This window comes from Meleagris gallopavo, chromosome 11, assembly GCF_905368555.1.
Source record: "Meleagris gallopavo chromosome 11, MGAL_WU_HG_1.1, whole genome shotgun sequence".
Taxonomy (NCBI): domain Eukaryota; kingdom Metazoa; phylum Chordata; class Aves; order Galliformes; family Phasianidae; genus Meleagris; species Meleagris gallopavo.
This window is the reverse complement of record NC_139414.1, coordinates 11,774,010-11,799,428: the sequence shown is the minus strand read 5'-3', so window position 1 is coordinate 11,799,428 and position 25,419 is coordinate 11,774,010. Positions and strand designations below refer to the sequence as shown.

At 38.2% G+C, this 25,419-nt stretch overlaps 1 protein-coding gene and 1 long non-coding RNA gene across 45 annotated transcripts in view; one reads left to right on the top strand and one right to left on the bottom strand.

The window, feature by feature from the left end:
* Window positions 1–25,419, top strand: part of LOC104912536 (uncharacterized) — a 376,736-nt gene that overhangs the window by 38,184 nt on the left and 313,133 nt on the right. The window contains exon 1 of one of the 42 annotated variants that reach the window (XR_014885680.1): window positions 12,443–16,254. The exons of the other annotated variants lie outside the window; for them this stretch is intronic. This is a non-coding gene — a long non-coding RNA (uncharacterized LOC104912536). Of the gene's footprint in view, window positions 1–12,442; window positions 16,255–25,419 lie in introns of those variants that run through there. 42 annotated transcript variants of the gene reach the window in all.
* On the bottom strand, window positions 454–24,745 carry AGTR1 (angiotensin II receptor type 1). 3 transcript variants are annotated; one of them, XM_085232420.1, is made up of 4 exons: window positions 24,539–24,745; window positions 19,732–19,836; window positions 18,952–19,003; window positions 454–5,342 (listed from the first exon to the last, which is right to left on the bottom strand). In XM_085232420.1, exon 4 carries the CDS (start codon window positions 5,287–5,289, stop codon window positions 4,210–4,212), a length of 1,080 nt encoding a protein of 359 aa, XP_085088546.1. In that variant the 5' UTR covers window positions 5,290–5,342; window positions 18,952–19,003; window positions 19,732–19,836; window positions 24,539–24,745; the 3' UTR covers window positions 454–4,209.

Below are 25,419 nucleotides of genomic sequence, written 5' to 3'. Positions count from 1 at the left end.
TTTGTGAAAATAGAATTGATTATTTACATACAGCAGTAAGTATTTCTGAAATTAACAAATTCCTTATTAGGCCTTCTCCATGCTCCATCCATTTCCTCCTAGTTTGTTTTTTTTGTTTGTCTGTTTCCACAGCAAACTCTTCTCCCTGGGAATACTTGCACTTTAAAATACTTAAAAAGCAGGTCAGTAAGATAAATCTTTGCTGAAGCTATGCAAGCAAAACCAAACCAAACCTGGGAATCCTACTGTATTGTCTGCTGCTGTTGCAGTTCCAAGATGGTGGTTCTCATCAACTTAACAGTGATTCTGGTAAAGGAAAGGATGTGTGGCCTCTGCAGCACCTCAATTAACAATATGATTATGAAACAATTGTTTGAGCTAAGAACCCAAATTAATCCCCACTGTATCTGTAAGGGCTTTGCTGAAATTAATGTTTTTCAGCACACAGTATGATTCAGACTAGGCATTTAATGGGCCAGCCAGTACAGAGTGGAGTGTGAAGCATGAGTCATAAGGGACAACTGCACAATAAATAGAAATAGATGTTATACGTGTACATGTCAAGTATAATGTCATTTAGCAATTAGTCCTCCAGCACAGAGACAGTATTCATTCACACAAGTCAACAGACTATAACTGTGATAGCCCTATATTTAGGGCTAAGTGCTGTACCCACTAATGTCTTGAGATCTACACACCAGGAGAGTACGGGAACAAAAAAGCACATCAAGGATTTTAATTTTGGATACCCTAAAAATAGAAAGTACTTTGGATACTTGTTTTTAAAATGTAATATTGTTGCATCTTAACTAACTTTGTGTTCTTTAGGAGAGTGAGAGTTTGTTCTCAAGTACATGAAACTAGTTCGTATTTTGATATTAAGTTAAGAAGGCTCAATCCAAAGATATCCCGAAGTGGCAGAGTCCTACAGGGCCAAACCTTACTCTTCTCTCCTTTGTTGGCAAGGAGGAGGTTCTCTGGCCTTCTGCCTGCTCCTCAGTATGGACCATGCAGTCCCAAGCCTATCACAAAGGCCAAGGAGGAACTGCTCTTATCTACACCTAACAGATGACCAGACAAAAACCAAACTTGTATCGAGTCTTCGCATCTTGCGTGCTGAAGATCAGAATAATTAAATTGAGGTGCTTCAAGGGGACACTGTGACTAGAACGGCCTGACCCTGCACCCTGTGGCACTGCTGCTCTGCACGCCTCACTCACAGGTCTCCAGCAAGGATTCTCAGCAAGTATGTGGGTAGGGGATAGCAGGGCTCAGCAACAAATTGTTTCTCAGTACCTGCACTGATTACAGCAGGATGGGTGAAGAAAATGGTGTGAGTTTACTAAGGGGATCCAACTGACTCTTGGTTTGAGGCTCTGTGGGAGCATCTGTAGTACATGGCTGCATGCAGTAACAGCTGTGCTCTGGAGGCATTAGCTCTGCTGCTGCCCTGTTAGATTTGCTGGAGACTTTTAACTCCGGATATAGGTGGTTTTCAGTATCTATTGATTTTTGTTTAGGAAACACTAAAATAGGATTCTGTCCTTGACAGCTGCTTCAACCCCTTAGAGGAAAAAAAAAAAAATTAAAAAATATCTGAGTGTTGTTTATTTATTAGCTATCTATTCAAGGCTAGCATTTCGTTCAAAGCACAACAGCTGCAATCCTTTCCTGCCTTTCCTGGAGCAACCCAGAAGAATGTGCATGCCCTAGCTTTTTCCCACGACACAGGTAGCACCAGCAGCTAGGATACACACTCTTGAAAATGCAAGATACAGCTTGAAATGATGAAAATCACTATCTAATGGCTTCTAGTCTGTTTTGTCCTGTGATAGTTTCATAGTCACTACTGACTCTGCTTCTTTGTCTTCCTGATAATGTGAGTCATTTCAGTTAAATACTTAGTTACTGCTTGCACAAGTATGCTTTTTTTTTCTATTTATTATATATGTATGCAAAAATAATCAAAGAATTTATGTGCTCTTTGAGATATCTCCTGTAGTAACACAGTCAACACTTTGTAAATGAGCTATGCATTGTGGTAGTCTGGGACACTGGTATTTGGTGACCAAAGGAATCAGCAGGTGTTGAAGAAACGCTTGCTTTGCTCCTTCCCAAGGGAGCTGAATACAGAATTGTCCATCCAGGAAGCAGTTACTTCTACAGGAGTTTTGCCAGCGGCAAGGATCTGCAGATCTATCAAGAGGCAGAAAATATTGCTGCTTCTTCCTTTAGTAACTTTTAAGATGAAAAATTTGTGGCTGCGTCCAGCAGGTGGCAAGCACAGCACACCGAATCATGTCTGAGAAAGAGCTACTTCTTCCATTGGAGACTCCTGATGCAGTTCGACTTGTATGCATATACATGAACAAAATGTCATACAGATAGATGGCGAGCTCTGATAGTCCTTCATCAGCTTACTGTGTGCTCTAGATGCTATTTATAATGCATGGCACTGTTGCCATATTTATTTTCAAAGAATGGCTATTTCACATGCCTGTGTAAGGATATAAGCTGAAAATAAAGTGCCATATGTGAGAATAACTCAGTGGTCCCTAAATGACACATTCAGGTATCAGATTTTTTAAATAGCTTTCAATTAAATCAACCTTCAATGAAAGAGTATTTTTAATGAAGTACAGCTGTAGAAGTTTTACTTCTTTACTGTGAATCATCACAGATGTAAATAGGAATTATAGAAAATCCAGCTGCTTGCTAACTAAGCAACATTAAAGATATCATTCAGAAGATTATAAATACCACAAATTCTCCTGGGTCGTGTATTTGTCTATGTGACAAATATGTGAATTTTTGGAATTTTTTTTCTTAAGTTTTATTATGTTGGAAAGTATTTACGAGCTCATTTATCTTTGAAGAAAATAAATGGGAGTTAATCAGGAGCAAATATTTTCTGGAGTTTGTTATCTGAGGTTATAAGGATATGTGAGGATTTCAGGAGTTGGAACTTCTTATCACCTTTTCCCCTTCATTTGTGTGGAGAGTTTGAGCCAGATTTTTGTTCTGATTTATGCTAGTACAAATTTGAAATTATGCCATACAAATAAAATGTAGGTCTACATAGAGCAAATAATCCTCATTCCAGGATCAGTTTCATATAAGTGAACAGCAATGAAGTAAATGCCAAGGACAAAGTTTGGTCCTGCTTATTTAGTGTTATTTAGTGATATGACTAAAAGCATCACAATGCTTTTGTCAGAATCCAAGCTTAAATGTCCGAGAATTCTGAAAAACTGAATGGATCTCGTTAGTTGGTACTTTTCTCATAGACTACTCTGGTTATTCTACAAAAATAGCTTGAAGATTTCTGATCAGTTCTGTCCTACAACTTCTGTTTTCCAACAGTTGCATAAAGCACAGAATTAGCCCACTCCATAAGCAGTGTTCTTCAGTCAGCATGGCACACCATTGAGAAATGTGAGGAAACCCTATTTGTGTGTCTTTTACTAGTATAAAAATACCCACTGGGATAAAAATGTTTGAAGAAATGTTTGAAATCTCTAATTAGGAATATAAATCTAAAAATATATTTATTCTATATTTAATAAATAAACCTGCATTTTATTGCATATATTATGAGATTTTGCTATTTAAAAATGGAAAATAGTAGCACAAATCAGAATGAGACCAGTTTCATGGTCCTTAAATTTCAATTTAAGTTGGGCCTGTAGATAAAGTATATATTTGAAAAACAAGTTATAAATACAATGACAAATGACTCATTAAAAAGAACAACAACAAACAACCTACAAAATAACAACAAAAAAACCCCACAAACCCAAAACCAAGCAGTGTAGTTCCATCAGGGCCTGAAACAAAACTTAGCGAAACTTGGCTCACATGTGCAAAACAGGTTCTTCATAATTCATGTCACTTACAGAAGCTTTTCCTTTAAGTTCAGAGATCTTCTGTAGTTTTGAGCAAATGGCAGAATGCTGACAAACTCTGATGTACCTGTCCTATCATTTATGCTGCTTTCAACAAAGTAAGACAAAATGAAAATCAGGCAGTCCTCTGCACAATGTAAAATAGAAGGGCACTGCTAAATCTTTGTACTGTGATTTTGCTGAGGTGATTTGATGTTTCTGTAATAAGCAGTAAGCTGCGATGTCTGGGACTGCAGATGGATTTCGTCATTCATGCTGCTTCGTTCACAACCTTGTTCAGGAAAAAAGTATATAGCAAAATGCATCACTCAGTGTCGAAAGACCCAGCAGTCTTTTTGGTGGGCAAGCGTATATTTTCTGGTGGTCGATACGAGAGGGAGCTCATTTTTGTAGTGAGACTTGGATGTGTGCTGACATTTGGTGGAATGTATTTTATTAGCTGAAGGAAGTATTTTTTAAAGTTTTTTCCAAAGAAAACATAAAAAAAAGGATTCAAACAATTATTAAAGTAAGCGATGCAAATAGTAAAGGGCATAGCTGTATCCACAATATCAGTGATTTTGCAGTCTGTTATTACATGTAATTGAATTAATACATCCAGAAAAGTGAACACTTGATGAGGAATCCAGGAAAAGAAGAAGAAAAATACTATTGCCACAATCATCTTAAAAATGTCATCATTTCTGGTCTTATTTCTTTGAATTTGATATGCCTTCTTCAGGGTCTTCCAAATTAGGGTGTAGCTTGTTAGTATGATAAGAAAAGGGATCAAAAATCCCAGTAAATTCTTGGATAAACCTAACCCAACCCTCAGTGTTGTGTTATTGTTGTCATATCGAAAGCCACAGACTGTCATGTTCAAGTTCTCTGCAAAAAATATATTACGATGAATGATGACGGGCAAACTGGCCACACCAGCAAGGAGCCAGATGACAATGCAGGTTACTCTGGCAACAAACATGGTACGCCGGATTCGTGACTTCACTGGATGTACTATGGCCAGATAGCGGTCGATACTAAGGCACGTGAGTAGGAACACACTGGCATACAAATTGAAACTTATTCCTGCTGATGCTAGCTTGCATAAACAGTTGCCAAAAGGCCACTGGTATTCCATGGCCGTGTAGGCTGCCCAGAGTGGCAGAGTTATTAAAAAACACAAGTCAGCCAGTGCCAGGTTTAGCAGAAAGATGCTGGCCACTGTTTTTAATTTCATGTAGCAGTAAATGACAATAACGACCAGGCTGTTCCCAAATATGCCTATGATGAAGATGATACTGTAAACAGTTGGAACCATAATGTAGATGTAACTGTGCCTTCCTGAAACAGGACAGTCGACGTGAATTCTCTTAACAGTTTCTTCAGTAGAATAGTTTGGGACCATCTTGATCTCTTCTGCTGTGGCCTTGTTTCAAGGAAACAATGTGAAGATCAAACCTATGAGGAGGGGGAGCAAAAAGAGGAAATAAAAATTGTTCATGAGGGATTTAAGTTTTTGTTATTTATTTATTTATTTTTTAAGTTTCAATTAAATCTCAAGATTTTTCTGCTTAACTGGGGATACAAATCATTGTAGCAAATTCCATTTCTTACTCATCAGACATGGAATAGTCAGCAATTAACCTGCTTTTCATTAACTGACTTCTGCCTATGACTTTCAGTTGAAAACTAGGTTGTAGGCATCCCATTACTAATCACTACTCTTCCTGAAAAACTTAAATGGAAAGCAATGGAAACAGATTTTTTCCCCTTTTAATTTTTATTCATAAATATATGGTATTATCTCTTTACTAGTGTTCCTTTGCTTTTCTTTCCATGTGCTTGTCTTATATAGCTAATGCTACTGGTGTTTCATGCTTTTCGTCAATTTTATAATTCCTGGGCCATATCCTGCCCTCATTGTCTGCGAAATCGGAATTTCCTTCCAAAAACATGAACGTAGGGTTCTTTTCTGGCTTTGAATAGAAGCAGTAATCAGGTCTGCAATCAGCAAGTTGTGAATATGCAGTTCATTCTCTGCAAAATTTTACCCTGACACCATAGATAGCAGTTGCCTCAAATACAAAGCGCTTGTTTGTCTGGAACTTGCATTGACTTGAGTGGGAAATTCAAAATGCATGTTTCTCTTGAATCATTTTTTGTTTGGAAGGCAGGCGGATGGAACCAGCAGTTTCTTTTACTTTGCTCTTTGCTGATTTGGAGTGAAAAACTAGATTATATGTTACAGCCTTGCTACAATACCTATAGCTGGAGATTTAATCTGACTCTACAGGGACCTGGAAGTGAGCCATGCAGTATGTAACAGTTTAGCAATAAATAATAATAATAACAAAAAAAAAAAAAAAAAAAAAAAAAAAAAAAAAGCCCAAATCAACCCAAGAATACTGATTCTCAGCCCACAAAAACTGAAGGGAAAATTCTTTTTCTGTAACAGATGTGTCTTCATAATCTGCTGATCATTACAGCTTCTTGAAAATACTGAGAAAGCAGAGAGCCACCATTTTAAACTGATCAACTTATATCCACTAAGACAGTCATGGAGTCATTAAGGTTGGAAAAGACTTCTAAAATCATCTAGTCCAAACATCCACCTACCACTAATACTGCCCCCTAACAATGTCCCTCAGTGCCGCATCTCCACGGGTGTTCAAGAACCGTGATGGTGTCTCTACTGTCTCTCTGGGCAGCCTGTGCCAATGCATCACCACTCTTTCTCAAAGAAATTTTTCTTAATATTGAACCTGAACCTTCCTTGGTGCATCTTAAAGCTATTCCCTCTAGTCCTAGAAGTCAAGGAGAGCCAATACAAAAGTATTCAATGCCTTTGAAATAAACAAATGGAGGGTAGGGAACAGAGGGAGGGAGAGCCACAGAGCTATCTTTCATTGTTTTCTCAGCTGATTTCTATTTTAAAGTAGACCTTGCAAAATATAGCAGATGTAATAGTGCTAGGAGTTGGTTGTACGTTGCTAATTTTCATTTACACTAAAAGAATCCAACAGATTTCTTTCAATTTTTGAACAAGGTTCCAGATTAAAATGCAACAATGTGTTAGTGAACGTATGTTATAAAAATAATAGAGACCCAAAACGGCAGATAGCTGTACATCCAGAGTCTTTATTTAGATTATTTTTTCCTATAATCAAGTGCTGTATCTCTATAGCAAAGCTATCTGGATATCTCAGAAACTATGCTTTAGCACTCTGACTATCATTTTACTGTGTACGTTAAAAAAAAAAAGTACAAAGAAAGAAATGAATTCAGATAAAAGTTATTTTGATCTCTGATGGGAATAGTCTTCTGTTGGACCTTAAATATTCAGAAGCTACCTAGATTCTGTCTGGCTTAGAAATATGATGTTGAACTATGAATGACTAAAAAAAAAGAAAAAAAATCTGTGAAAATCCAGGCTTGTGCTTCTTTGTTGTTAATTAATAACCTCAGCAATAGCGTATAAGGATGTTAGAGAAGGCACAATTCACGTTACTAACTTACGTACCAAAGTGTTGAAGTCGTAGTCTTAGGGTAAGAAAAATTCTTCTAGACCACATCAATTCTATGTACAAATTGTACAAATATGGCACTCATTTGGTTTGCCAGGGCTTGTGTGTTTTGCAGGACTAATTTTCTTATTAATGATTTATGACTTTAGCTGTGAGTCTGATACTAAATCTTTTCCAGAGTGAATAAACAGCCAGTCTTCACTTAAAACAAAACAAAAAGAAAGAAAGGAAACTTAGAAAAATAAAAATAAAAATCAATAGTTATTATCGCAGAGTAATTTTTGTTGCTGCATGAAGGATCCTGACAGCTGTCAGCCCAACCCAGTCTGTGCTGCTTGAAAACAAGATTAAGTGAAATATACTGGCTTTAAAACAAAAAAAACCCTGTAAAGTCACTTCTGTATAAACAGTATATATTCAGAAAGATACTTGTTCTTTCAGCAGTGTGGGCTGTGCTGTTACGGAGGCAGTTGCTCATTATTTTCATTGCTAGCTCTGACGTTCAAGGGTGGGATGTGTGGGGCCCTGGGCAACCTGATGTAATGCCTGATTTAATAGGTGGTAACCCAGCCCACGGCAGGAGGGTAAAAACTAGATGATCTTTAAGGTTCTTCCATCCCAAGCCATTCCATGTTTCTGGTAAAGGCAGAATGCTACTGTGTTAATGACTGATGCGCACCAGCTAGGAGACAAATCTTATTCCTGAATAGTTGACTTTTTCATCTTTGTTTTTAACAGGAAAGTGACACACAGATACACATCTGCAAAGCCCATACAGGAGGTCAGGGGAAAAGCCATGCACTGAACACAGAATACAGGTTGCAGTCAGGACCTTTTGAGCATGTCTCTCTTTGGCCCTTATTTAATTATCTTTTAATATTCTTTTTTCCCCCTTAGCTAGTGTTCTACTATAAGGTCTGCGTCAGTAAGTTGATTCAATAAATCAAATGGGGCAATCTCAAGACATAGGATCTTGATATTTCTGAATACTGGAATACTTATAACTAGCCAATGACAAATCTTTTGTCAAGATATGTAATACCTACCAGGCTTTCTGATTTATTCTATGAATTAGTCTCAATGCTTCAAAATGACACCACCTTTTTCTACCATGTTTAAGATATTAAAAAGTTAAGCAAATACATTTGACGTTACACATATTTTGTACTCCATTTTGATCACATATGACAATTTGTGCTTATCTTGTTGGCTCTCTACAGTACCTGGTGTCTGGCTCTGTGGAAGGTCATCCTATTCATAGGACAGGGAGCACCAACACAAAAAGACTGCAAGATAAATCCTCTTATCTCAGCCCTTGGTTGTGGAAGTGCTTGACAGTAAATAATAGATTCTACAACACTGAAGTCTGGCAATATGTACCTTCCCCACCTACGTGCTGGTGCTGTGTGCTCTGTTCACTACCACAGGCAGCAAATGGGGCTTTGAGCAAACTGGTCTAGAGAAAGGAGTCCCTGCCTGTAGCAGGGGGTTGGAACTAGATGATTTTAAAGGTCCCTTCCAACCCAAATCACTTTAGGATCCTATATCCTTTGCTTATTTACCCACTGAGATAATGGCGAAAAGTTAGTACTATGAAACTGAAGTCAGCATTGCAAATCAGGCCTGCAGTAAAGTATGCAAGGCCCATTTAAGGCTGAGCAAGACATTTCTCCAAGGCTAGATAAATGGTTATAAACACTTTATGTAAGCAGATACTTCCACGTAGGATGTATTACAGACTGCTTGAAAGTGTTGCAGAAATAGTGATTAGTGCAACTTTCTTCTCTTGGAATTCACAACAGATTAAACCACTGTCCACTTAAATGCAAGTATTGAAATTGTGCAAAGATAATTCCATTTAAAGATAATTCCATCTTAAATGACCTGAGCTAACATAATGATAATTGGATCATTTGAAGGCTGATACACAAGGAGCTTTTTCTACAAAGACTGAATTGAAGTGATTGTGAATGGCGTGGCAACATCAATCTTAAAGCAAATTATCTGGTGAGCAGCAAACCCCTGTTGTATGTTACTGTCCTGTTTGACCTTTTATCTTTTTTAATTACAATGATTATAATGAGTCACTGATAATGAAATGCTTCAGACTGCTCTACCAACTATTATTTACCACTTCATTCATTGCTTCTGTTGGGTGAACATGCATCCTAATTAAACTGCTTGTCGAAACAACGAGGAATGCTAGGCCCATACAAGGTAAACAGCACTCTGCCTGCTGAAAGATAAGATCACACAGACGGTGGCTTTCTGTGAGAACTTCATCAGCTATAAATAGGTAAGCAGATGTCAGAAGTCAGTTTTTAAACAAAAAAATGTGTTTTTAATATTTGCTTTGACACAAACTAAGTAAACTCTGACTGAGCAACCCTGCCACCATTAGGAAATGTGGTGGTGTTTTTTTTTTTTTCTGATGATGATAGGTTATTTACTTTTCTCATAAATGAGATGATATTACCATGTTGGAGGATGATGCATTCTAATTTTATATAAAATTATTACACAGGGAGAAGAGGCTGTAAAATGTTTGGAACAGTATGTTCAGTATTGAACTATGTTTACTTTCTTGCGGTTCAAGCTTTTTCCCTCTATCTTGAGATTTTAGCTCCCACTCCTTTCCTAATTTCTTGTATTCTTTTTCTAATTGCTGAGAAACTAATGATACTTCCCAAATGCTTTATCTCACTGCGGTTTTTTTTTCTACCTAGCATTGCAACCCCCTTGTTCACAATATTTTTAAAAATGTTTTTTTTTTCCCACTTAATGTGCCTACTTAAGCCCCTCCCTTGCCTTCCTGGAGCTCCTGAGCAGTACCAAGCTTATATTCCACAAATACTTTGCACCAAATGGAGTAGGAATCCATCCAGAGAACAGAATTACTGTTTAACAAATATGGATTTAGAAGATAAATGAGCATAAGAAACAAATTGAGTGCAGTTCCTGTCTCTCTGAGCAAATAGTCTTGCAGAAAATCTGTGCTCATGTAATAATGATAAATCCATTCTCCAGAACTGGGGGAAGGACAATTGCTTGGGAGCCCTGTGACTAATGTCACCAGCGTGAAGAGACTGGACGTTCTGCAAAGCTGTATATTTACCTTTCTCCTAGCTCTTACTTTTGTTGCTTCTTCTAACAGCCACTTTTCCTCACTCATAGCTTAACAAAGTATTTTTAGTCTACAGTTGATATGTGAATTGAGCAGGGTGAGAGCAATGCAAACACTTAAGCAAGTAAGGACACTATCGTGGCCTTGCAGTGTGCCCAGGCCTCCTGTCATCACTACCACTATCTTCCACAGAGGTCAGTATCTGACTTCGTGGTGAGTGACAATAAACAAACATACTGCTGAAACGTAACTGCAGCAGGCAGTGTGGAACTGGAAACCTGTCTGTGCATTGGCTCAGGAGCAGCAAGAACAGAAGTAAGCTTCAAAAGATCCTTATTTATTACTGTCAAGTTGGGTGTTGCTTTTGCAGTTTTGGAACAAAAAGTGATTTGATATGAGAACAAGTAGAATTTACAGAATCTTGTAACTTGCCCTCTGCATAGATGTCCTCCTATTCAGTCTTGCATAAAGCAACTGCCACTCCATTGAAATTGCTGTCAGTTTCGTGGTGCTTGCTTTCACTGCGTGCCTGAGTCATAGTGACGAACTTAACTTTTTACTTCAGAAGTATGCTCTGGTACTTTTGAAGAAAAAAAAACTGTATAAATGTGTATTTGTATGACCTATGCTAATATATTTCCAGTAATCCTACTGTACTCAATTATTACTCTTACTTATTCCATAAGGTAGGTGGAGTGTCATCCATATTCATGTGTTTTGCAGCAGTGGGACACTGATCTGAAATAAATTTTAGTTAACTTGTGTTTTGCTTACACTATCTTAACATGCAGCAATTAAAGTTTTATTTGTGCTTTATTACTTTAACAACTGCTGCTTTGAATCACCTAGAGGAGATGTGTACTGGTGTTCTCTTGACAGTCTTGCATTGCAGAACTGTAAATATATATGTGTATATATACATATATAAACTATACTTAAGAATAAAATATTTATCTTTTTATATGTAGATTCTTTCTCCTTGCTGGAGCTGACAGAAAAATAATAACTTTGTTTGTGCTAGCTTTATGTACGTGACACGTAAAGTGCTAATGATCTTCATAGGGTTTGTTTCCTCAAAACTCTAAATTGCTTATCATTTGTTTTTTAGCTAGCAGAAGACTAGCTATTGCTACCTTGTAAACATAAATTGTTTATCTACTCTGACCTTCTCTGTAAGAACTTTTCTGTATTTATTTCTTCTTGCACATTTCAAGAGTCTGTCCTTCTGTATGATGGCTTTCATAATTTATGCTGAAAAGAATGAGCATCTCTGCTGTGTGTTTTCAGAGGTTACTCTCATTAATTTTCCTAAGTATCTCTCAACTTTACTCAATTTTAGACAAATTTTATGTGTGAAAAGGGCAGATAAAAAGATGTTTTCATCTGGAAACATCAATGCTTGAGGAATGAGTGAATAGTGAAATCAGGCAGGAGGAGGCTACTTTGAATGCTTTGTTTTGGGTACGGGAGGAGGAAAACGTGAAGGAAAATAACACAGTTTAGCGCAGTGATATTTGAATTGCTTTGGAATTTAACTAGTATAATATATCTTTTGACCACTAGAGGTCCATATTTCCTATTTAAAAATAATTATTTCATATTCAAGTATCATCAGTTTTCAAAATACCACCTTCAAGATTATTCAAGATATAAATACAAAACAAAATTCTATCAAAAACATCTGTATTTATGTAAAGTATTACATACCAGTGTGAACCATTTACTTTTTCTTTTATTACATACTAGTTTATATCTAATTTCCTTTATTCTAGTATGTTCCTGGTTCTGCAGACCTTCAGTCCAGTTCTTGCACCAGCAAGTCATGGAGGAGGGCCCTGGCACTTTTAGACATATGTAGTTAAACTATAAAGCTTTCAAGCCAAACAAAAAAAAATAAAAATAAAAAATGAATAGGAGAGTAGAAGTATAATTTACCTAAATAATGTAGGAAGAAGAAGTGGCACCTACTCAGTAAACCACATTTCTTTCTAAACTAACTATGCCTGCTATTAGTCAAAACATAATTTTTCCAATATTAGACAGAATATTAGTGAAAGCAATTCTAAGTTATTTTGACTCAAATGTGTATTTCAAGGAAGTTTTTATTGCTGAAAAAGCAACTTCAGAACTACTTTTGTGATGAAATGGCAATGTGATCCCACACAGCTTTTATTATGCAAATGGTGATTTTTACACTGCGTAGAACGTATTTTTTTGAGTTGTAAACAATTTCATCATTTGCAAATGTAAGTATCTTTTCCAACCACACCCACCCAAATCATCCGTTCTACAGTATCTAGAACCCATAAAATGTTTCAAGGCCTCACTCAGTTGAGGCTATGATCGCTCCACACTGGTATGCTGTATTACCAGAGCACCTTCTGACCACCTTTGTTTGAAAGGGAGATGGAACAACCCAGAGGGCCAGCCTCGTCACTGCAGCTTGTTCTTAGGCAGCCCTAAGAGTCTTCTGTTAATCCCCAAAGTTTTGGAGGCAGTTGAGAAAAGTGCCATGTTCTGCATGGAGTGCCAGAGACTTGTTCTAGTTCTAGGACACTATGACCCAGTTTGAGTCCTTACAATTGAAAGACTTTTAAAACAGAAAAATATGGCTTCAGAAAAACAAATCTCTATTAAAGCTTTGTGGTATTATTAAGCATTTAGTAATACTTCTATGTAATATGTGACAAACCTTCTGGATGCCCTTTCCAACAGTTTACACTGCATTAACATCACAGATGTTAATGTTAGCTGCAGGGGAAGTGAAAGCTTGGACAACTTTTTCACATACTCATGTAGTACTTGCAAGGTCCAGGAACACTGGAAATTTAGCTCTTTGGCCACAGTTAACTACCAATTCCCTCCTCATCTGTTTTTTTTTTTTTTTTTTTTTTTTTTTTTCTCTCCTACCAAGAGTTGGGAAATCCTGATATACATACTTCTACAAAGTTGTATTCCTTCAAGGAAGGATTGCTTAACTCCACTAGAATTTCTCAACCTCACTAGAACACTAGCATGGTGATTATAAGCTTTTTTGTTTGCTTGTTTGTTTTTACAATAGTTTGTTGACTAATCCACAGATCGTTCATTATGGATAGCCAAAAGTATAGTAATTGACTTTTAGTAAGTATTTTAGTTCATAGATTTCATTTTTCTAGTCTTCTAAGTTAGGGCTTAGCACTAAATATTGTTCTCTGGGAGTTTTTCATACATAAGCACGAAATTTAGTTTCCTCCCCTTAACAGCTGAGAAAAACCATTCTGAGGTTCAATAAATGTAGATGTGCACTCCAAAACACTGCAGGACTAACCATTCTCACCATGCACTGTGTTTGTTTATCTAACCACTTGGGAAATTTTGGTGAGGTGGAGGTTTTATAGATCACTTGTTCTGGCTTGATGGTGTACCCAGTCTTCTGGGTAGCTTACAGCTTTCCATGTAACTTTCTGGTCTCTTCCTTCCTTGTTTATTCTTGAGAGCAATCTGTTCTCATTTTTTGACCAAGACTGTAACAAAGCAAACTCTCTGGTGTTTAGTATGCCTTAAGGAAATAAAATACATACAATACTTAAGTGATAAGAATGTCAAGTTATCCATATAGCACTAACTTTAAAATTGAAAAAAATAAATAAAATGAGAATGTAAAATAAATTCTTAGCTTAAGACTTCTAGTTCAGTGTTCCTAAACTAAACATCAAAAGGCAAAGCTTCAGAGATGATGATGTCTGAAAATGGAATCTCTAAGTGATATCCCTATGTCCCAGTCCTGGGACACTTGCTCAGTCTTGTCAGAAATGAAGATCTTCTTTCTCTCATTTAGGTTATTAACCTATACCCAAATTCCTTTTTAAAAATGAGTTGAAGCAGAAGGTGGTCTCTCTTCTTGTTTATACCACAGGGTGGAAAATGGCCACTTTTTTCTAAAAGACACAGAAGGCAATTGGATATATCAATATTTCCAAATGAGGCCATTAACTATCATTACCCATCAGCATGGATTATTATTTATTATTATTATTGCATCTCTGTTCTATCAGTTAGTTTTACCAGAAAGGAAGATTGGTGATAAACAAGGAGAGAAAAAATATTTATAATCACTATGCAAACAAAGATTACTTAGCAGGGACTTATCAGCTCCTCTCTTTTTTTTTTTTTTTTTTTTTAACAGCCCCATTTAATGCATAATGCCAGAAAGAGAAAAGTCTTTCAAATCATGGCAGTTCTAGAACTTCTAAGATTTTCAAAATTAACCTGTAAAAAATTTTTTGAAGGGCAACATAAGATTCTGTTTTATTCTAAACATACAGTTCAGTGTACGTTCATAATTTCAGATGTGATGTCTCGTTATGTAGTACCCTTAGGGTATTTGGAAGTACCCAAAAGAGTCCACAGTTAACAAGAATGAAGCCATCAAGTCCCAGAACGAATAAAAGTGAGATTAGTTTGAGCTGTGAAAGGTTACGTGATGCACGGTTACTTTCTCCAAATGATAGTAAATGAGTGGATTAACACATTTCCTTTATTGCAGCCAGAATTGCCTATATAAAATATAGTGTGCCCCATGTGATTATTTTTAATAAAAGACAGAAATCAAATTCAGGTTTGCTAAGAGCAAGTGAAATAACTTGATGAATTTTAAGTTTCTATTTTGATAGCTTAGTTCCATGGAATAAGAAGTTTTAAAGTATTTTTTTAATTGCACAGCAGTGCACATACTATGCAAATGTAGCTTCTGGACACCTAACACCACGCTTCTATTAGCATCATTATTTCCACAGAGAATGAACTATAAACTTCTACAGTGAACTCCACCAACCTGAGGCATAAGGGAGCTGTTATTAATTCTTGGCTTGATTCAATTCTATGTTCCAGCCTTACATTAAAAAGGCTGTGGATACAAGGTGGGGGAGGACTTACTGAAGTAAAAAAGCACTGCTGAAAGCACTTATCCAGTCTCCTATTAGAAGAGGGCATATCACATGTGAAATATCTTACATCCTTTCAGGTCACATATAAAAATCACAGTTTGACTTACTGGGTATATCATATACCTATTAATCAGTTTATGCCTTTAAAGCTATGTGGTGCTCTTCACTGGATCTTGTGGGTATCTTCATAAGCATATGAGCTTAAGCTCATAAGCACTAACTGCCATTTTTACTTCCCAAGTCATGGGAGAAAACCTGCAGAGCGCTCAAAGCTTAATAAGGAGTTATAGTTTTCCTTGTTGTTGGGAATATCATCAGTCTCTGATCATTCACTCTTGATGAAGTGTATGTCTTAGTGCGTCCTTAGTTCTGCTATCGAGATATTTGTATTACTCATTGGTTTCACAAGTTTAGTGGAACACAGCTATCACCTGGAGGCAGTCATATTTTGGGAAGGCCACTTTCACAGCTTGCTCTGAAGACAAGAGCCTTTCTCCTCTACTGTTGCTCAAGGATGAGACAATGTTATGAGCAGCATAGAGATATCTACCGGTTTAGCCTGAAGATCTGCTCCTCTTAACAATGTTTGAATATATAAAGACAACACTTGCAGCTTAAGGTACAACTTAGAGGTACCAATTGTTCCAAGCATTGCTATGACCAGAACTGGACCTGGCAGGAAGAAACAGTACCCACACGGCTACCTTCATGGAACTGAGGAATGAAAGGCAACATTGATGAAATGATGGACATACAATTATCAAACTGAGCTCACATCAAATGTTTGAGGAAAGGTGAGTTTTCTGGTTTTTTTTTCCTCATTCGTATGATCTCATTTTTCAATTTAGCCAGTCGATTTGTTTGTACTTCAGCCACCTTTTCCCTGTCTAGTTTTATTGAAGAAACTTGCATTGTAGTAGTAGTGGTCAAGCTAGTCTGGTGATGGCACAATATTCTCACTGCAGATCTTTAAAACAAAGGTAACGTGGAGTTTAAAAATGTCAAAGGTCCTGTGACAAAAGTGATGGAACTGCGTTTCTGTACCTCCTTGTAAAACAGTAAGAAAAATGCTACAAGACTTTACGTGCATAATATTCCTCTAAGTTGTAGAGCACATCAGCAACACTTGACCATATGGAAATACTGTGCTGTGTGTGAGGCCTTACTTATATACATCAGTCCTCAAAGAGACTTCTTCCTGCCATTAAGCTAAATACAGGTGGAGCCTTGGGGGATCTAAAGCTATTTATGTCTAAGAACACAGTCTTATCTGCAGATTATACTTTGTAGTTCTACTTTTTTTTCCACCTGAAAATATAGAAGATATATAGTAATATATAGAAATATACATAAAAATGTAAATTAATAAATAATAAGCCAGAGGAGACTTCTCAAGTTTGAGAAATGCATTGTGCAGAGCAATACAAGCATTTTCATCTGCAGCAACAGCTAATTTGTCAAAGTGGAAGAGACAAAAAAAAATTTGCACACTGTTATTTAAAAGGCTTTCCTTCACGAAAAAGCTTTAATGAACTGTACTCCTGCTTTTCACCTATCACCAGTGGTTAAAGTGACTGATAAATTTTAGTTGCAAAAACATTGGCTGAAAGAGAAGCACTCGTGCAGATGCAGCATCATACGTGGACAAAGACATCAAACTCACTAAAGCACCTTGTCATGTTAGTTAAAACTTCCACGTTAGCCAGTGCAGCACTGCATTTCTAGTAACCTGGCTGGCGACTCCTATCAAACTTCCTGCTAGTCAAGGCATTATGGCTCTGGGGAAAAACAAATCTTATGCTGAGCATTTTTTCTTTTGACTTCATTGTGAAAAATATTGTTTGTCTTACTGGAGAAGTTCTAAAGCAAAAGCAAGAGTATTGTGAATTTCTGTGTAAGGAAATGAATGTTAGATTTCAACGCCCATGTTCAAAAGAAGCTTTGTTTTCCATGTGTCATAATTCAGCCCTGCATATCAGGACTTGGTTCACTGGGTCTGATTGAGGCACTTGATTATTTTTGTTACATAATTAATTTAGATATTCTTATGGTGGGAAAATACGGCATTATGGCAATCTGCCTCAGAAAAGACTTTTTTTCCTTAAATGAAAATGTTAGTAACAGCCTGGAGGGAAAAGTTAAAAGATTAAAAGCAAAGGATCAGCATGGAGGCTTCTTAATGAATACCTCATTAGGGTCAGAAAAAAGGAAACCAAAGGCAGAAAGGAAAGAAAATAGTATGGGTAACTGCTGAAGTACAAGAGTTATTCAGACCTCTTCCCCTCCTTCCTTCCCCCCCCCAAATCTTTTAAAATGGTAATGCAGTTAAGCCCAAGAGAAATTAGTGGCATTGTAGCTGTTAGTAAGTATAACATGGAGAACATAGAGGCCCAGTCGTGCTTTCACTTAAACAAAACTCTTGTTAGGGGACCAGGAGAAAATCTGATGAGCAGCCAAACATGAAGATAAGCAATGCACCTGTGATTTTTTTTTTGATACAAGTCAGTTGGACTACTAAGGTGCTAAGGGGTTAATCAAAGAGAATGAAAGCTCAGTCAGATACCTTAATTTAAAACAGTGTGGAAGGTGTTACTGCCCATGAAAAAAACAGATACTGTGATCCCTAGTGCTTTGTCTGGAAAGCTGCATGCTTAATAGAATGATAGCAAAATAGATGTTCTGCCAAATATGTATAGCTTGTTTCCTGTTTGCTTTTTTTTCCCCAACATAAAATTTATTCATTTGTCTTGAAAAGAAAATTAATTATTGAAATCTCTTTACCATTATGGCTCTGAGAATTTTCCCTTAAAGGTACTGAGTACCACCAAGAAAGATAACAAAACCAAGAAGGATGGCACAGCCCAAAAAGGTGAAATGCACTTGCCCTACCCTGCTTCTCCCTCCCCAAATAACCCAAACCTGATAAAAATAAACAACAACTAAATCCATTAAAAACAAACAAACAAAGAACACCACAAGGGTAAGCTCATATGCTGTGAATCATTGCACCCTGAATAAAGTGCACTCTTGATTTTCAAGCAAACATAACTGAGAAGGATAGCACTGTGCACTCCAAAATATGCCACAGTAGCTCTACTTTACTGCTAGGAAAACTATTAATTGAGGCTGTCCTGCACTGATGTGACTTTTTTCCTGATGATATGCATAAGAACTCTTGGTGAAACAAAACAGCATGATAACAATGTACTTGCATTCAAAATATTTTTAAGCCCTTTTTAAATGAGTTTTTTTGGAAAGCACATGCATAAATATATATATATATATAATAACAATATTATATATATATATATATAATTTATTTTTTTTTACCCAAATAAAAGCTTGATTTGAGAAAAAACTGCAACTATCCTAACATAAGTTGCTGTTGGCCAGTTAACAAAGCCAATAGTAAAATAGAGACAAATCTAACAGAAGAGTTACAGTCCTACTTAGAAAACAAGTGTTTTGTTGACTCACGTGAAGTACAGTACCTGAGGAGGAAGAAACTTCTGGGCAGCTACCAACACTAGTAGTTGACTCACTCTTGGGTTCATAGGGAGGAAAGGAAAACTGTATAAACGTTTAGTTTGAGGTTACAGGAATTAGGTGAGAAAAGAGAAAAGCCAAAAAATAATTTTTGTGAAGAAAAATGAGAAGGAGACACACGTCTTATAAAGTTAGATTGAAAAGGGGCATGCATGGTTTCTAAATAAACAAGTTTAGACATACAAAGATGCAGACGTGCTTGCTGCTTTGAGCAAAGGGTCTGCCCAGGCTGTGATGATGCTAAAGGAGGGTTAAATTGAGGATAACTGCCAACAGAACATTTTTAGGGAAGTCAGCTAGTGCATTTTTCTCCCTTGCGTAAGCCCCCCAACATAAAAGTACAGCTGTTCAGTGGTTTTCTGGAATGTTTTACTATTTGCATGAGTCCCTCTGAGCTAAAAACGCTGAGGCACAGGGCTCTCATTTGGTGTAACCCTCTCAATTTTCAGAAAATGGAGAGGACTCAGGAATGCTGTTTTATTTTGTATTTTTGTTCCTATTTTTCATCTACTGACTATTAGACTCCACTAGCGAACTATTGATCAGAATTTGACAATCAGAAATAAAGGTACAGATGATTTAGCTGAAAACAAGCATTTGGTTAAATCACTCTTTGTTCTGGCCTTAACTCTAATATTAGCCTTTACCTCAGACAGTGAAATACTGTCTAAGCATTGACTCTGCCCAAATTCAGTACCAGTTTCTTTAGATACTGCCAATGTTACCTTGTGCTGAAGCTGGCTTTTTGTCTTCAATCATGCCATTCGTTGCCAATCTGATCTCACTTTCCTGCTGGGAGGTAGTCTTCAATTATTACCCATTTTCTGTGCCTATAAGAGAAATGCTACTCAACTACAATAAAAGCAGATAAACACCACAAATAGTAACCAAGCATTCTAGCTAGTGTTGTTATATAGTGGATACCTGGACAGTTTTGCTATCAAGCAAAAACCAAATAGAATGAAAATTGTAAAAGATGCCTAACAGCCCCAAATCTGTAGTTCTGTCAGATGATGGTGCAACGGAGAATAGTTAACAGCATGTCATTTTAAGCATGGTATTTTCCTACCCTTCGTTGCAATTCAGTTGAAAGCTCCAAGTAATTTTAGCCTAATCCATCATTTATCTGAGGATGTCAGTAAATCATTAGACCAGCTATTTTATTTCATGTGCACTTTGTCTCAAACAATCACAGCTGTTAGGATTTACAGTTAAGATCACCTCTTTTCACTTGCTTGTTACAGTGCAGGTAAGAAAAAGTGCAGATATCATAACTCCTTGTATTTATTTGTCAGATTTGTTAAATTCCCCCAAATGTTCCAAAAATGACACATTCTTCTAGATAACATCTGTCAATTGTTTTTTTGGGGTTTTTTGGAGGGCGGTGGAAGAAGCAAAGGATAAGTCTTAGAAGATGGCATACAACATGATGTAAGTGTTCTAAGTACAATCACTTTATTGGTGAAAGTGATTTTAAGTGACACATTTGTTGATAGAAATTGAACTTAAATACTGTGGTTAGCAAAAGCTTACTGGCTTGCTTTCACTGCAGGGTTTTAAGACCAGAAGGAGGCGGCACAAAATAACAACATTAGTAACTTTCTGTGCAATAGGAAGAGCATATGGAAAAACAGCTTCACTGGAACCTTTTTGACCTTCAGGATGCGATGTTTGGACCTCCTGTGTGAGGTCCGTGCACCTTTATACTTGAAGTGTAAATCCTTCTGTGTCTATTTAAAACTCTCTAATGTATTTGAGCTAGTGTCTACACGCAAAATGTTCAACTTGGTGTAGAATTTTAATGCTAGAACTGCTCTGATTCACCTGTGAAGTAACATTACACCTTTAGAGTATGACCTGTCTGCATGTCTTCATAACTAGCTAGGTTCAATTCTCACTAAGTGCAACCCCTTTATTCCTGTTAGCCTGATATACACTAACCATACAAGAGTAAGAAATAAGAAAATGTCTTCCCTTCACTTTCCCTTCTTTTGATAAGCAATACATATTTTTCCATTTGTCTTCAGAATTCTACAAAATATTTAACGTGTCTCTGTGATGCTCTGCACTCCTCTCTCCTAGGTTATCAAACTTGATCCTAGCAATGCAGAGGCTGATTTCTTAAAAATAGTATAGCTTCCTGAAGGAGAAACTGTCAGAAAACCAGAACTACTACCCAAGAATGCAGCAAAATTGCTAATTAAAATTTGAGAGGAACATATGGCAGAACACAATGTAAGCACAAAGGGCCAGTAGAATTGTTGCACAACTGAGAACATGAGGTGCAGACATCAGCAGTATGCCAGGTAAGACTTAAAATTGCAGTGAGGGTACTGAAAGTCTGGATTAGCTGAACAACACAAAAAGACTGTTATGGGCCTGCAGTGACCGGGTTATACCATGTTCCAGCTCTCACAACTGTAAGCCTTATCAGGCTTGCAAGTCTGAAAGAATTTTGAGATTATACTCTCTGGAGAGATACGATGGTTTGAAATGAAGATGTAAGAATTTGCAAGGGGTCTGATGTGAAATTAATCTTTAGCTAGCACTGGAATCAGGGTGAAATATTGCTGGTGCTTATTTCACTTCCTCTTTTCCTCTTTGCTCTGTCATTTGTTGGAATAAGTATGATCCAGTTACCCACTAAATAAGCAGTCTCCATTCTGCCTGTGCTGTTTCACTTACCTGCCCAAGCTCCCTTTGTTATAGCTTTGGGTGTTGGGGTTATTGTTGTTGTTCAGACCTCTTTAGGTTAGCATTTTGGTTGCCAGAGGAGATAGGTTGCTTAGTTGCCAATATTCTTGTTGCAGACAGGTGAGGGTGAACTGCCTAAGTAGGTCTACCCTTAATAACCCATTTCCCCAGTTCAGCTCTATGTATAATATATTGAGATATAATTTTAGTTTATTTCACCTCTTATTGGAAAAAAATAAAATAAAAAAAGCACAATACCAACCAAGTAGAAAGAGTCATAGTAGTTGATTAAAATAATGCACAAATATCCATGTCTACTATCCAACTCATGACAAAACTTATACTTTTATGAAGTCCCCAAGAGAGAAAAGGACAGTTGAAGTGTAGGAGGAACAGATGTGCCAGCCAGTAAGAAACAACTGGGTGGCTCTCACAGCGTGCTTAGATGCCCTAAGACTTGGGCAGCAGTGGTCCTAAGACAGTTTATGAAAACTCCTTGTAACACTAGTAGCTTCTGGATAACAGGAAGGTCCAAAGATAAGAAGAGAAAGTGATCAAGTACAAGTAATTTGTGACTGTTTAAAACATTTTCAACCAAGATTACAACTGCATAAAAAGTTTAACTGGGAGTGTAATAGGAGTTTGTAGTTCATGGCAGATTTAAACTACCACATTAATAAGCAGAGCTGTAGTGAAGAACCACAGGAAGTGCAAGTAGACTCCCTAGATGTATTCCTTTATAGAAAAGAGAATAAGTAGCAGTGGTAACAAAGATGCATTGACTACCCGCTCTCTGAAATTTTTCATGTGAGGCTCTCCAACTCCTATCTGCATGACTGTAAACACAGCCCCTATGTTTCAACAGAATTATTCTAGCAAGTGTAAATAAATCACTGTCTTTCTTCAGCATGTGTCAGCTTCTGTAGTACTACAACCAGTAGCAAAAAGATGCTTCCGGATACTTTTAGATATTGATCATAACTAAAGATTATAATATTCAGCAGGTAGCACGTGCAAATCTTGCATCTTGTTCTCAGCAGGTTGTGGAATTGTGACATTTTAAACTGGAAGGCAGCGCTATCCTTACTTCTGCTGCACTGGGTTTCAGGCTGGCAATTACTGTATTTTAAGCCAGTAACTTCTAATTGCGTTTCACATATGCCATCCAACCCAAGCAAGGTACATTTTCCAAGCAATAAGGCAGGAAATAGTTCTATTTTTGCCTTCCTCCAGTACAAAAATTAACTCTTTCCATCTACTATCTTGCTAAAAGTAAGGAGAGAATGAGACCGATGATTTCATGATAAACATGACTTCCACCTCTTAATTGTACTCAACCTCTCTATTTCTCAGTCTAGCAACATAAACTAGTGAGGACATCATAGAAATAACTGAGATTTCTCTGCTCTGCAGTTCAAGTAGTAGAGGGGAAAAGCAACAGAAATGCTATGTTCTTGATGGAAAGGCACACAGTTAAAATTCTTAATAAATGAATGAAAACTTAACCTGCAGACACTTCGTATTTTTTGAAAGATACTATAAAAGATTATGATGGCAACAAGCAAAAGGGACTGACGCAGTCAGGGGTGTGAAACATTTGTCAGACACTAAAACAGAGCGGAAAGAGCCCTTCTAGATCACCATGGTAATTACCTGCTCCAGGCCATACTTAGTCCTTCTTGCTCAGGCAAAAATCTAATCACTTTAGTGGCGTGTGTGGGTTCATGAAGGTGAAAAGGTATGACAGCCCCCTCTTCTCCTGCTCCCTGCCACCAACTAAACAAAAAGCCTTTTTTAACATAATCCCTTTTTGGGGCTTGTAATTTGCCTGAGTCTGTTTACTAAACTGCCCCATGCTATGTAACACAACAGTCAAAATGAGTACAGCCATTAATGGATGGAAATTTACAGTGAACTGGAGCAAGCTCTGGACAGAATCCTGCTATCATTTATTGCCATACAACTCATTAACTCCAGTGTGTTTGTAGAAATAATAAAAATTAGCAAAATTAAATCCTGAAGTTAGTGCTTGTCCATACCGTGATCTGATTGGTGGATTTGATTGGAAGAATACAGAGCTTCAATACCAGTAAATAACTGGTGTTTTAATGTACGGAGAGTAGGAGGGCAGGAAGTGTTACAGAATTTCACCCACTGATGTTGAAGGATGTTCTGTATTCAGTTTTAAAAATCAAAGCTGAGTTTGGAAGCAGGGTGAGGTCTAAGTCTGGTTGTGGAAACTGCATGCTACTTCAGTTTTGATGAAACCAGCGCTAGTTGCTAACTGGTAGAAGTTGTACTGTCTGACTTGTTTGTTTCTTTTCCCTTTCTGAAAAAAAACCATACTTGCGTAAGTCTAGAAAATGTTCTGTACTGCCTTTGGTGATTTTTGATTAGCTTACATCATGGGTTTCAGCACTAAAAAAATACTTGAAGTGCTCATCTGCCCATGCCTAGGGGTAGGAGGGCTGGCTGCTGGGGAGTGCCCTGCTGGTGCCATCTGGCAGAGGGTGCCTCGGCTTTATCTTCAGGCTGCTGACAAAGACAAGAGAGCTCACACACGTGGCATAGCTGTGAACGTGAGGGACGTCTGTCTGTCTCCAAAACAGATACATGTGGGCTTAACAAGTGGTTCTCGGTGGGTAAGGTAGGGCGCGGGATTTAAATGCCTGCATTTTGCCAGTATAAGGTGCTTCCTCTGCCAACTCCATCCTCAAACGCAGCCGGGCCCGACCCTACCCCACTAGCCACAGCCATAGCCGCCTTCCTGCCCCCCGGGTCCCGGCAGCGCCCTCCCGGCCGGGGTCTCTCTGACAGCCGTGGCGGGGCCCCTCTTACCTGGCTCGGCGGAGGCCGTACACTGCCGTAGCCCCGCCGCACGGGCACGCCGACGGGCGGGCGACTCAGCCCCGTCGGCTCTGGCACGGCGCCGGGCTGCGCTGCTCAGGTCACGCTGGGCTCTCCCTCCCCGGCCGCGCCGCTCCTCTCGCTCCGCTGCCCGGCCCCTCCGTTTATAGCGGGGGGCGTTGCAGCCCAGCCCAGCTCGCCCGCTGTCTCTCCCCACCCATCTCCCGGGACATCCTCCCTCTGACCCATCTCCCTCCCACTCTTCCCCTTCCGCCCTGCCCGCTGCGAGGTGCCAGGGTCCGGCTTGGCTCGGCGCGGGCTCGGATCGGTGCTGGGCGCTGGCGGAGCAGGGCAGGCTTTGAGCAGTGTCACGGAAGCGTGCTCGTGAGTTTGACCGCGGCTGTGTGAAGGAGAGCTCGAGAGCGCCGTGCAAACGCTTCCAGTTTCTCTAAGAATTCCACGGGCTGTCTGTGAGCACACCTGAAGCGATCCGATCATCGCTAGTGAGGCTGCGATATGAATACAATAAATGTCAAACTTAATTCTATGGGAGTAGATGGAAGGAGATAAGTCCGTTAACCCGGTTAGGGCACAGATCCTAAGGACTTCCTAAGGGAGTTTGCGTGATCGTTTCTCTCTTTTTCTAAACCTGGATGTGGTAAACAGGATAGGGAGCTCCCTCTCCCAGGCAGTGTTTCTGAGGCTGATATGCTCACTGGGAACAGCATGTCACAAGTTCTGTTTTATTTTAAAGTCCTCTGCCCATCATTATAGAGAGAGCAAATGCTTCCAATGGGACCTGCACATTGCAAATTGCTTTGTAATCTTTTTTACAGTGAGTGTGTTTTTGATAGCCCACTTAAGGAAGACAC

Coding starts and splice junctions, on each gene's coding strand:
- AGTR1 (XM_085232420.1), bottom strand. CDS start 5,289: ATGGTCCCAAACTATTCTACTGAAGAAACTGTTAAGAGAATTCACGTC.